This window comes from Filicampus tigris, chromosome 14, assembly GCF_054856515.1.
Source record: "Filicampus tigris isolate MCC_2025a chromosome 14, RoL_Ftig_1.0, whole genome shotgun sequence".
Lineage (NCBI taxonomy): Eukaryota > Metazoa > Chordata > Actinopteri > Syngnathiformes > Syngnathidae > Filicampus > Filicampus tigris.
Window position 1 is genome coordinate 13655470 of NC_141230.1, and position 14071 is coordinate 13669540.

Consider the following 14071-nt stretch of genomic DNA (forward strand, 5'->3'; position numbering starts at 1 on the left):
GATACAACGAGGAACACCTGGACAAGATACAGGGGACTGGGATGACAAGCACAGGTGGACTAAATAACTTAACGAGAGACAAAGGGACACAAGGAAAAGCATGAAATTGAACTCAAACACAAAACACAGAGCATAACAGGTGGTTTCACCCCAGAAAACTGAAAAGGTTTGAATTGAATGGAAAATATGGTGTCTGTCATTGCCATGGCAACCCGAGATCACCAACTTAATCAAACTATAACAAAAGTGGACCAGCTAAAACATAAAGTCTAGTTTATTCAGAGTTTGACTTTTTGACACGTCAACATTCTCTGTGGCAGCATGTTGGAATTGTGTTTAGCACTTGCAACCAGGAGGTTCTGAATTTCCGTGTGCGTAGTTTGCATGTTCGCCCTGTGCTTGTGTGTGTTTTCTCTGGCTTTCTTCCACATTCAAAACACATGCATGCAAAGGTTCATTGGAACTAAATTGTCCTTAGGTATGAACGTGAGTGCGATTGCTTGTTTCTCTACATTACGCATGCCCTGCGACGGGCTTGCGCCGAGTTCTGGGTGTAGCCCGCCTCTGACCCAAAGTCAAAGTCAACTGGGATAGACTTTAAATTCAAGCGTTATAAACAACGGCTGGATGGACGAGAAAATGGGTGGGGACTGAGAGAGTCAAATTTGCCCCCGAAAAGCGGGCCTCATAAACCCGTAACCACTTGGTGGCGACAGTGCCCTCAGCACGCTCATTCCCAGCATAACCCCGTGGAGCCATTCAGCTGCAGTGTTGTACAAGGTAGTGGTAAATCTGTTTAATTTAGACATCCCTCGCAGAGGGAGCCTCACAAGTAATACAAGGGGGATTTGTTTGATGGCCAGATAGTGGGGATTGAGAAAAGTTTGAGGGGTTAAAGTCGTATATTGTGTCCTTAACTGTTTTTTGCCGGCCCAACTTCTGCTTTCGAATTCCATCTCATTTGTGCTTTCCGGATAAAACACTTGAGTCGGGAAAGGTCTCTCCACACACACCGCGTAGTCTGCAGACGCTCACTCTACTCTGCCAGAGTTTGGAGAGCTTTACAATTACCTGCTAGTGTGTTACTAATCCTGCTGCGTTTTCATTTGCGCAGTGTTTATTCAGCCTGGCAGAGTACCACCCAAAAGCCAAGATGGGCTGGTAAGGAATGAAGGAATTCGAAGGGAAACAAGACTGGTCCACAATGCGTGTCAGTGTTTCTGTGGGCCAGCTCTGCCTTAGCAGTCCGTGAGCACACCTGGTGGTCTCTGATCCCACAGTGGGAGGTGTGGGTGGAAACAACAAAGAAAAACAATCACTTATACTTGGACTGTTTATTTGTGAGGTGTGGCAAAGGGCTTGGTACAGCAACAGCAAGAATGGCACACAAATCGCGGTCAAGGTTGACGTCACTAATGTATGTATTAGTAATTTGGTGACTTTTTTTTTTTTTTTTTTTTTAATACTCCATATATACAAAAAAAAACCAAAGATCTAATAATAACTTTAATACAAATTAAAATGAATCATTTGTGAAAAAATAAAAACTAATAAAAACTAGCAATGCTATTCTAAAAACCCATTAAACAAACAGAATTGAAAAAACAAAAGTTAAAACGATACAAAGACTAACTATAATGAAAAATCCAACACTATTACAACCTTGGTCAGCAGCCTGTTTCAATCGCTCCTCTAACGGTCTCCTTTAATTATACACCCTTTATCACCATTTAAGACTCATTTTGCACAATTAGCCTTAACATTTTTTGGCAGTGTTTATCAGCGCTTGTTCTTAATGTGTGCACCTGTAAATCAGCAGACCATCAAAACAGCTCCATTCACCTTCTTCTTTATTTGCACGTTGACATTTTATTCTTTTTGCATTGTGGTAACGCCGTTATTAGCTATGATATATATATATATTTTTTTTTTTTTTAGCTGAGAATATAGACACTATTGGACTAATTGGAGAATTTTATTTATTGTGTTTTATTTACCATCTAATGTACAGCACTTTGTTACAGCTGTGGTTCTTTTTTAAAGTGCTCTATAAATAAAGTTGAGTTAAAATGAGTTGAGTTCATCCATACATGTGGGAACCGGTGCTGTGCACAGAACAAGAAAAGATTAGGTTTATCATTCCCATAAATCCCCCCAAAAACTGTGTTCGTCTGAATAATCTAACTTTAAAGCGGAAGTCAACCCAAACATATTTTTTTCGAGAATATGTTCTATGCAGGCCCACTAGTTAAAACAAGGCGTTCTGATAAATATTGTGTTTGTGGAATAGGAGTTAATTCACCCGTTTTTAGCCATCTCTGTCATTTTCAGTCAACAGAAGTGACAAAATGGCCACCCCCTGAGATGGCTAAAAACGGGTGAATTTTGCTTCTTAACTCATATTCCACAAACACAATATTAATCGGAATGCTGTGTTTCAACTAGTGGGCCTGCATAGAAGATATTCTTGAAAAAAATATGTTTGTGTTGACTTCCACTTTAAGACTAAGGTCGTACAGAAAAATACCGGCATTTGTATCTGGACCGGACTCTGACCTTTGGCTGATCATTCTCCTGCAAGCTACAGAAGTCAAGAAAAGAAAAAAGTGCCCTGAGCTACAACATTTCAGGGGTACTCACCGTCCATGAGCTCCTCAAAGTCATCCACAAAAAATTCTCGTAAAGGCGGCCGCTTCGGTCTTTTCAGTGTGTTGAGCAACTGCTGGATTTTGGAGGAGACGCGGCTGTTGACGGGAACACCTACGCAATGGCAATGTGGAGAGGATGGGATGATGAGATATGTGGTTCAAGACAAAATAAAACAAAAAAAAAAACAGGCAAACAAAGACATTGAGATGGCGTGGATGGCAGCAAACGAAGGAAATATACAGCAGGGGAAAATGATATAAAGGATTAGTAAGATATGCAGACAGATCCATTAATGAGGAGAATGGATACGTGAGGAGAGAACACACAAGATCAGTAGATTGTTTCAGTGCAACCAGCTGTGACTCAACCAAACAACAGTAGTACTCCTAAGTTAGTATTTCAGGTCAGCAAACTCTTGGATAACCCTTCCAGGAAGATTAATCAGGTTGTGAGGATCCGCCTGCTGCCTAGCAACAATACATCTCACCAGCGTCTGAGACATGAGGCCTCTCATTAGGTGTATGCGCTCAGCTCACAGCAAGTGGCGGGAACTAATGTTGACTACCGTAAATTCCAGTCAAGACCTAACGTGGAACATTTTGGTGATATAATTGCACATTTCACATCACGGGGTGGTCTTAGGGCAAATGAATTGTTTCTGGCCGGTAGGTTTGGACTGTCGGTTTGGTTCTACTTGGTTCAGTTTGGAGAGGTCAATTTTTCACTTGAAAATCGCGTAGTGTCACAGAAAACTGCGAGAACCATGCCTCATTCAACGTAGTCAGAAAGCCATGCTAACACAACCAACAACGTTGCAGAGGGATGCAATTACTTGTTGCTGTGTGTCTGTTGGCCGTGGTGGAAAAAGTTTTCTCCAAGAGCAGACAGAGGGCAGCGAGAAAACGTACATTTTAGGGATGAAATAGTTTGGCTCTTCTGATCAAATTTAAGACACTGTAAAGTTCTAATTACGGTGCATGAAGCAAGGTTGAAAACAATTGCTGAAAACGGTCAAAGACTGAGAACTATGCAATCCATTGTTGAGATCAAACTGTTCACTGTTTGCTTTCTTCATTTTTGGGGCGTGGCAACTGGCATCGGTCTGGACCAAACTAAACTGGATGGTTTTGTCCATGTGAATTCATTTTAGGTCGGGGAGGGACAAGTGTCAGACATTCCAGCCAAGGGAGACACAAGCCACAGCTGCACACAGCTTGCCTGATGCGTTTTTGTTCGATAATAAGGCCCGCTCAGACAGCCTCAGTCTGCTCGTGTAAAGGCGCACGCACACATTGGGATGGGATGGCACATGTGAGGGACAGTGCGGCACCTGATGGGCCAATTAGACACAGACGATAACATCTGAAGGCCCTGAGTGCCATCCACTCAAAAGCTTTGATATATTAATGGACTGTAGCTGCAGATGAGGACTTGCCAAGGATAGCAATTAACATATTAGTGTTCTCAGAATGAATCCACCTTTTTCAACACCCAAAACATTCCATGCATTGCATTGCATCACTTGTTCTTGCAGTACCAACTGAGGTTGTTTGAAAGCCCAGCTGGGGAGAACACTGGTCGGCATTTTTTTTTTTTTTACAGGTTTTTCTGTGTCCGTGTTCAATATTAGTTATTGTTTATACAGAGGAACCTAAACTTCTGAAGCTGTAAAGGGGGCATTAAATGGAAATTTTCATTTTTGTTATGATACATTTAATTGGTTCTCTGTGGTGCCTTTCCACCCAAGTGTGAAATTAAACAAGCAAATCTTGCATCTGTTATCTTCCTATTTAGCTGTTATCATTTTTGCACGAGTGTCTGTGAGTGATCCATTCTGAACGCAACATTGTCACATAACAGTGGGGCTAATTTGCATAATAGGCTAGGATGAGTGAAGATCCACAACTACTCTCAAGCGATGGCCAGACTAAACTGTCTGAAATATTATTATGTAGATGCACTATCATGAAAAAAATAAATAAAATAAAAATCCACATCCCCCACTGGCTTGCTGTCATGTCAAAGCCAAAAGGTTAGCACAGCTGCATTAAGGTTGGTCGATTGCACACATTAGTGTTAGCTAACGGCGTTTTCTTTGCATAACCTGCACATACTTGAAGTTGTCGATGCGGTGGAGGCAGTAGCTGGTGTGGGCAGTGTTTGTGTTTGGTGATGTGTCCATGTGCGACATGCACACTGTGTAATATGAAATATTGCATGCATGAGATTGGAAGTTAGTGGAGCGTGAAAAATAAGGCATGAAGAATACAATTGGGGAAGTAAGTGAACTCATTTGAAGCAGACGCTGGAGCTGTCCAAGGGCTGTTTTGTCCAGCTTTCAGAAAGTGTTTTAGGGTCATTTTTAGTTCTTAGAGAAGATTGCTCAAAGTCATGTGGATGACTGATTTGGTTGAGAGCGTTTAATTGTGTTTATCATACTCATATTTGACCGCTTGTACATGTATGAGAGTTAATAATGTTACTTTAACCATTGCCTGTTCAGTATTTTTTGCAAATATTACTGATCTCAATGGGGCCTTTTTTTTCCAGGCCTATAACCCTTGTTAACACATTGTGATGGTGAGGGAAAAAAAAAAACAGCAATCATCCATGCTTATACAAACACGTTAAAGAAAGACCTTTTCACACCAATCAACAACAGTGTACATACAGCATGTACTGTAAGTTAAGTAGGAATAGATTCTCAATCCACAAATGCAAAGTACAAACACATTCGTCTTTTCGGCAAGACCATCAATAACACGAACAACATCAAAACCGATGGATTGAATGAGTAAATTCCCCTTCTTTTGGAGCGGAACAACAACCATGGTTGGCGGAGGGGTGCAACACCTGACAGTAGTCACATGCACAACAAATGCACGGGCCGCCAAGAGCTGAAGCAACGGTAGCAATAATAAATACCATTCATCAAAGTGAGGGATCCCTCACCTCTCCATCCACAGCCTGGAGGAAACAAATGAGGACGTCAATGAACATAACCCTTCACAATTGCACGTATTTCTCAAATAGAGGGTCCAAGTTGAGACTGAGACCCCAGTCTATTTTCACTCAATCGCTTCAACACACCTGTAATCAACATCAATCCCCACGGTATTATCATTAATGTGATTATGTTTGCCATTTCATCTGGCTTTGATTGCTTTGTGTTTATTACAAGAGAATTACAGATAGCAGTCCACTGCATTTGGCGCTTGTGTCCAAGGACTTGCAGGCTATTCCCACAGGAATGTACCGAAATCATCATAGAACATGAAAAGCAAAATAATTAATGCAACTATTTGGGGTACTACTGAACACACTTCATGCCCTACTGCCTGCCCTAGTATGAAGGTTTCCCTATTACACCAATCTGATCGGCTGGATCCAATCGGCCGATATTTTGCATAACCTGTGACCGCCTGAAATGCCATAACTTGCAGGTCAATCAATGACGTCCATTGATTGATCCACAAAATAAGACATTACAGCAAACAAAATCTTGTTCACCCCGGGGACGTTCCGTGCTGCCATCGCGTATGTTTGAGCGCGATAGCTAATCTATTTTTAACCTTGTCGGGTGTCGTGTGAGCGGAACGCCTTTGCGCTGGCAGGCGGAAGTTCCGCCTCCTCCTAGACCATCCAATCACATACCGGTAGTATTAAGGTTCGCAATTGGTTAAAAAGTACAACAATGTTTTTATTCATGTCAAAAAAATTAGAGTATGTGTGTTATTTATTGAATTTTAGCATTGTTTTAATTAATATGACGAAAGGGGAATGTCACCGTAATCACGACAAAATAGATTTTGATCACTTGGTGGATGTCAGACAAATTTCCCTGGATCAGTTTGTTGTACCAAAAATTAATCGATGAATTAAAAAAGATATGGGCAAAAGAAAAAACACCTGAATGAGAATTTCCTTGTGTTATTATGGGAACCAATTAATTTAATAACCCAAGGTTCCACAGCATAAACAGGAAATGTACAAAGTTGATAACTAGATATATTGCTCCATCCTTTGATCAGATCGGTGATCGATTTCCGTGTCGAAAAAAAAACACACTGGCGCATTGGCTGAAATATAGAGCTTCACTTCACTGGCAAACCACATTTAATATTTGTGGAGGTACTATAACACTGTCTTTGTGATCCAGAGCTGATTGAAAGCTATTTTATGACTCCTAAATAGCACTGCAAACTCACCACAGAGCAGCTAAAACAAGAGTCTTCAATATAATGATGATTAGTATTAGAACGACATAGGAACTGTGTCTCACGGAACAACCATTAAGGCATACTATTGGAGAGTTGTTGTTTTTTTTCTTTTTCCAGGGGCATAGGAGGAGAGGTGTTACCATAGCAACACAAAGAGGGTCAGCCGGCAGCTTGCGCCAGTCTGAAGGGAAGACTGACTAAAGAGGGAAAACAGAGGGACAAACAGCAGGGGGAAAAGGCAAACCGGAGGAAACCATGTAGCGGTGTGCGTACAGGACACTCACCATCTGCTGTCTCCAAGATGCTGGTGTGGTGGTTGTAGCCACGGGACACGCCTCGCACCGAGGCAATGTGGGACTGCTCTGCATGAAGTGAGGAGCGCTCCGAGAGGCCCGTCACGTCTGGGGGAGCTATGTGGTTATCTATGGAAGAAGGAGATAGGTCAGCTATCCATCCATCCAGCCATCCATTTATTCCTTTTCATAGCGCCTCATTAGTCCTCATTAGTGTTGTGGGTGAGCTGGAGCCTATCCCACCTGACTTTTGGGCAAGAGGTGGGAGTACACCCTGGACCTGGAGTGGTCAACGGCCAATCACAGGGCAAATATCACGCTCACATCTACGGACAATTTAGAGTCTTAGATGACCTTAACGTGCACGCTTTTGGAATATGGGAGGAAGGAATCCCACACGAGCACGAGGGAAAACAACTCGTCCACCGCACTGTCCGACGACAGGTCACAACAAAATCTGATCTGCGTCGGCCGCTGAAAGGTCAAAGTATGTATCAACATAGTACAGTGGAGCATGGTAGAATCTCAGAATGAACTGCCATGGCAGTCAGAGATGACAATGAGCCAGGTAGTTGTTCATCAGAGCCATGTGGATGAGTGTTAGCCACCAGCAGGCTAGCCGCTTTACGCCGAGTCACTTAACATGAGTGCTTAATTAAAGACCCAATGAAGCAATGAGTGCAGGTATAGTATTAAATACTTTTTCACCTTCTAAGTTGAGGCCAGGTGACACACTAGGGCCAGTGGCATGAATCTGTCCTCCTCCGCTATACAAATACCGAGCGCCATCATGTCATCAGTGGCCACCGGCCACAGTTGAGAGTTACTTTGTGATAATAAGTTGGCCCATTTCAAACACCACGGCAGGGCGTTTGCTAGGAAGCTATGCTAAAAACGCATCTTTCCTAAAGTGTTGTGTTTTGTATTATTTGAGCTGCATGTCTCTGTCATCAAATCCAAACAAATCTGTTTTTGACCTTTAGTGAGGAGAAGCAGTATAGATAATGGATGGATGTTCCACTGCATTCCTGTAACATATTCTAACCAAGACAACCAAAGCCCTTTATGCAGTACTATGTGACATCTATAGAAATGATTTAGTTATTTTAGTTAACCATCTATTTTTTATTCTATTAAAAAAAAAAAGTGTGGTTAAGTGTTTTGTCACACTGAGCATTAACAGACTATTTGAAAAGAGTAAGCTCTGACAGCGGAGTGGCCCGAAGCCATTTCACATGACTGAATGACAGTGAGATTTCAGACAAAGATTACTTAGTCCAAAGACATAAATTAAAACTCTTGACGTTCTCGGTCTTGGCTCATTAAGTGCTTGTGTGTATCTTGAGTGGTGACAAAAGCAGTCATGTGGGACATTGCTTTCTGTCTGGAATACATACAAAATAAATCTGATTAGCTGGACATAACTGAATGCTTCAAACCTCTGCTGAGTTCAGCAAATGCAAGACAATATTAGAAGTGGGTTTACTCCTTTGAGGCATGCAGACACTAGCACATCACATATACTTGATGATCTCTCCCTTAAATGAGACATATTGTGCGTTTGTTAACCATTTAAACATTTCTCAGGTGTCTTAACAAGTTTGTGTCAAAATAACAGTTCAATTATTCAGTCATTTTTTCATGAAAATGAGCCAACCTTCACCCTGCCCCATATACGGCTAGGCTAATAGCAAGCCCGGCATTTGTTACAATGACCAAGTCCATTTAGAAACTCAAACAGACCAGTGCTTCAGTTAAGAAGTGACAAAATTGCAAAAGGAGTCCTCACCTAGGTGGGTGTGAGACATAAGATCAGCCAGCGCAGTAGCTTTGCTGTTGGCGTTGAGAGCGGTGCTATTAACGTTGGTGCTGGTGGTGACAGACCTCCCTCCCGGGTGGGACGATGTGGACGAAGCGGAAGATGAGGTGGACGAACCCTGGATGACCCGGTTGAACCAGTGCTCGACTGTCGGGTGGCTGTGGCTCTGGTTGGGAGTGGAGTTGGTCAGACGTCCCTTTCGCCGCAGCGAGCCCTCGTCTTCCGACGCAGAGGAGGTGTCTGTGTTAGACAGGTCAGAGTAGCGTCACGTCATGACAAGAGGACAGCAACACAAGATAAGGGCCGGTGGGGGGGAAATGATTTGTGCGTGACTCGTGTGGTTGACACAGTGTTCTACAGTTGCACCACCTGTCCCTGCATGCTGGTTGAACTTTCATTTGGTTGGACTTTTAAAACAAAACTTCTCATTAAGATCAATTATATGCATGCAGCGCAGTTACCTAGTGGTTAGCACGCCTGACTCACAATCCAATAATTTTCTGGTTTTGAAACTAAAGCCTTCAATACAAGTATGCTCGGCTAATTGAAGACTACATTGTCCATAGCTGTCGGCACAGGCAAGGATTTTAAGTTGCATTTTAACATTGTTACATAAGCATTCACAACATTTAACCAATCAGTATAAACATGAATTAACCCCGTTTAAGTGATAAAATAAAACAAAGTGTTACCACACAAATTCAGCAGTAATTGAGCACCACCAAAAGAGGTGTATTTTTTTTTATTAGACGAAGCGATGGTCTTCAAGATTTTAACTATTGCACAATTTTGAAACTAAATCAAACACTGATGACATAAAAAAAAAAACATCAACGCATCTCTCTCAGTTGACATAAAATAAAACATCAACGCATCTTTCTCACACACACAAATGCACACAAGTTTTCAAGTAAAAAAACAGCCAACCAGTAAGCCACTAGCTAGCTAGCACGATAAGCTAATGGAGCAGTCTACCGTCACTTATTGCTCCTTCTTGTCAAACATGAATGTAAAATATCACAGAGGTTTGATAACTAAAAGCATTCAAATGTTCCATTCATCACAGAGGTTTGCTAACTAAAAGCATTCAAATGTTCAATCTGTCAAATGAGTACAGCACGACACAAAATCCCCAAGTGAAATCTCCGACATGGCCTTGAAAAAGTTGCCTTGCAAAGCTCCAGGCTCGATTCTAATAAGCCCATATTTTGTGTACAGCCAGCAGCCTCAAAGGGACTGCTTCACAGTGAATAATCTGTTTGCTATTCCTCTGCTCATCTCTCCTATATCTCGATGTCTCAGTAACCATGGCAAAGTGAAGCGAAAGAACATAGTGAGGGTCAGACAACCAGTGTAAAGTTGAGGGTTGGCATTCATTGCATATAAACAGACAAGTAGCGAGCGAGGAGACTGATTAAGCTCACAGAGTCGCTTGTATTTAACAGATAAAAACAGCAGGATATAATTGCGAGGCTATGCTTAATGAGCTATACATTAATGACTCGGCGTGTCTGCTAATTACTGCAATGTACCATGTAACAGTGATTAAGTGCAAGCACAACAACTGTGATGTATTAACAGTAATGATATACACTATTCACAAAAAGTTAGGGATAATTGTTCTCTGGGTGGAATTTTATGATGAACCTAAAAAGCACTACCTCCAATATGGGTAAAAATTGAGATTCTGGAATGTTACTTCTGAATGCACGTGACTAATTGCTCAAGGAGCCGAGGTGGTGTTTGAAGCAAACAATACATGTAATGGGCCAATTAGAATCAGCATTTTAAAAATCCTCTTCATCAAGCTGTTCACATTTTGACATCATGGGACCAAGACGACACCTGACAATTGATCACCTTCAAACACAAGGTTCTCAGAAGTGGCCACTGAACTTCAAGACTACACGTTTCAGGGGCGAACCAGATGTTTGGCCACCCTCTTACACAGCCTGATCAAACTGGGATTTATCTAACTTTGACAAGACCAAGTGGATCTAACAATTATATATCTTGGGATGTAGTGCCTGAGCCAGGTTGATACCTGTTTCAAAGATGAAGGACAGGATGGCGCTACAGGGGTGTTTCACTATTCCCACTCTGTTGTGCTAAAAGTAGTATCACTGTCGGACGCCTTTTTTAAACGTCACACCAGACATCATCACATTAATTATCTGATTGTAGAATGCCACAATTGTGTCTATGTAAATGTAAAAAGAAAATGGTGGTTAAAGTCTGTGTCTGATGTGTGTATTTTGCGGGATCACGACTATCTACAGACGTAACTCATTCACCTCCAGACATTTTCAGACCCTCTTTCACCCTAACCTTTGAAAAAAAATTGAAACAAGTATATAAATACATTCCTGGGATTGAATGGCTGGACTGTGAAAAGACAAGTGAATTCGTCAATGGCAGTGAATGAGTTAATAAAGTTAACACAATGATTAAGCCTGTAGGTGTTCAAAGTTCTTTGTTGAGCCTTGGAATTGTGAATTCCAACATGGCTGACATCAACACAGCACAAACTGTTAGAGAAACAGGTAAAATGTTGACACACTGAGTGCGACAATGCTAACTATCTCATCCACTATACAACATGTGGGAAGGGCTGCTGGGAACACGCCCGTGACATAAGAGTCCTTTGTAATCCCAAACAATAGATGCAGTCATCACCCAGAATGGTTCTTTTTCTTGTGGAATATTTTGCAACACAATCTTGGATTACGGGATTGTTAGCATCCTACACTATAGTGTTTAGTGGTTAGCGAGGGAATAGGATGGGTGATGTGTGCGCATAGCTACTTATCCTGTATGTCCAAAGTTGGCAAACCACAGCATGCTAAATATAGATCCCAAAGTCTCACCTGGTGGAGTGCATGCCTCAACAGAGGACTGGACTAGTACGGATCGTCTCTTGGACGGCATGGGCATCTTCCTTTCTTTGTATTTGGCCAAAGCTGCTTGGACGGCTTCTGTGTGCAAATCTAGGCCACACAAAAGACAACACGGCTTAGGCGCACTATCAAAAAGCACGAGCAGCAATTCAAAACTCTCATACAAAGTATGAAGATTTGATTACCAGAGCGGAAGCGTTCATCCCTAGTATTGGCTGCCCGAGATTTGTTGTGTTTGGACGCGGACAGAGCAGCCTGGGAGGAGGCCTGAATCCGGCTGTCTATCTGCAGAGCGGGATCTACTCCTGCAGAAAAAAAAAGGGAGGAATCATTCATACAGTGGATGTAAAAAGTCTATGCACCCCCATTCAAATGTCAGGTTTTGATGTTATGTACAAGGAAGCTGTGTACCTGGAGAAAACCCCGGTAAGCACAGGAACATGCAAACCCCACACATGAGGGTCTGAGATTGGGACCTGGAACATCTCAACTGTGACAGAGATGTGCTAACCACTTATTCACCATGCTGCCTTAGTTGAGAAAGTATTCATCTTGAATTAATCCAGCCTCGCTTAAAGGAAAGCAAATGAGAAATGCCAAGCCCAAAGAAGGTGATTAAGTACAGTAGAGCAAATCTCAAAACATCATGCTCCAGCTAAAAAAACAAAGAGGTAGTCTTAAGGCAGACTGTGCTTTACACCGCAGCTAATGTAGCTATCGTTTGCCTTTTATAAGTACACTGGATCCTCCAAATTCAAACACTCCACATCTTTCTGTGAAAATATCCCATGTTACAGACAACGTGGAAACCTGCGGTTTATAGGCAAGTGTCTATATCTATACTGTATATATCATTGCGCTCTATAATAGTCTAGAAATGAGGATAATATGAAAATTAACCAATTACACAAAATCCAGTGCGTGTTAGCCACCCTGGTGTAGGATGCTGTTAACTGCCAGCAATCAGCGTGCCTGGCCTTTCCGTTGTAGCGGCTTAGTCGGATCATTGAGCTCCATGTTGTCAGCAACTCTTAAGACAGCAACATAACTCACACGCCGCAATGCTGAGCAATAGTCCAACACACATTCACTCAATCCACTAAATAACACAAGGTGCATTTAGTGCAGCAGGTTCAATATAGTCTGAGGACATTCCAGGACACAGCGAAGAATGAGCGTGACACGCATCCTGTGAGCAAGGACGTGCACTTCAATTGTACGCCGGTACGTTGTGCCGCTTTAATGGCCACTAAAGTAAAACAATGGCTTTTCTCCAGCTCCTAGAGGAAAAGGTTTTATTCACACGCCAGGACTTCAGGTTGCTGGGCAGAAGGCACTTTACTTAAGCCAATCAGTTGAGACACTTACTGGTCCACAGCCAATAGGTGTTTTTGCATCCTTTTGGTACATGTACGGTATTTTTAACACATACTTAGATCCGAGGTGGGTCTAAATTCCTCTTTTCTACTGCACTGCACCAACTCTAATTGCTACTGACATCTGCGCACGAGCTAACAGTGAACCGTTACCCCCGCCTTTTCGCGGTTACTATTCTCAAATTCACCTTTTCCTAACAGTGCCTTTTACCACGGCAGCAACTTTGCCGATTAAAACGCAACAGAAACCAAGAGAAAATAACCAGTACTTCATTTCACTTCCCGCTGCTGCCTCCTACGTCTCACCATAGATTCATTGATGCTAAGATTGCGTGCAGTAGCGCGGTTTTCTTCCTGGATAGTAAGATCGATGGCCTTCAACTTAAAACTTGCATCAAACGAACTTTTTCGTGTGGGTTCTATGATGAAGGTGTGAGGATTTGAAAATAATTGTTTGTAATTTGTTGTCCGTGTTCTATCTGTGAAAGAAAATGTAGCCTGTCTTCTGTGCTGTGAAAAACACCTATGTTCAGTTTTGTCAATTTTCTTATTTTTACGTGGATGGTGTTTCCGCATTACAGACTACATTAACATGAAAATGTAAAATCTTTCCAAAATTGAACATAAGTGTTTTTCACAGGAGAGCGACGATATTGTTCTTTGCATTGATTTTTTCGTAGTTTTGATTCTAATTCTAGTTAGAGCGCCCCTAGCGGTGGAAGAAAAATACATAGAATAGCCGCACCTTTATATAAGCCGCATGGTTCAAAACCTAGCAAAAAAGTAGCGCCTTATAGTCCGGAAAATACGGTAGACG

At 42.0% G+C, this 14071-nt stretch overlaps 1 protein-coding gene across 2 annotated transcripts in view; it reads right to left on the reverse strand.

Annotated features, from left to right (window-relative positions):
* The window catches only part of dip2a (DIP2 acetate--CoA ligase A), a 79535-nt gene that overhangs the window by 22758 nt on the left and 42706 nt on the right, over nucleotides 1-14071 (reverse strand). For both annotated transcript variants that reach the window (XM_086051269.1, XM_086051268.1), the window contains exons 3-7: nucleotides 12064-12183; nucleotides 11849-11968; nucleotides 8952-9221; nucleotides 7154-7291; nucleotides 2641-2760 (exon numbers count right to left, since the gene is read on the reverse strand). In XM_086051269.1, coding sequence (XP_085907395.1) covers nucleotides 2641-2760; nucleotides 7154-7291; nucleotides 8952-9221; nucleotides 11849-11968; nucleotides 12064-12183 — 768 coding nt within the window. The remainder of the gene's footprint in view (nucleotides 1-2640; nucleotides 2761-7153; nucleotides 7292-8951; nucleotides 9222-11848; nucleotides 11969-12063; nucleotides 12184-14071) is intronic.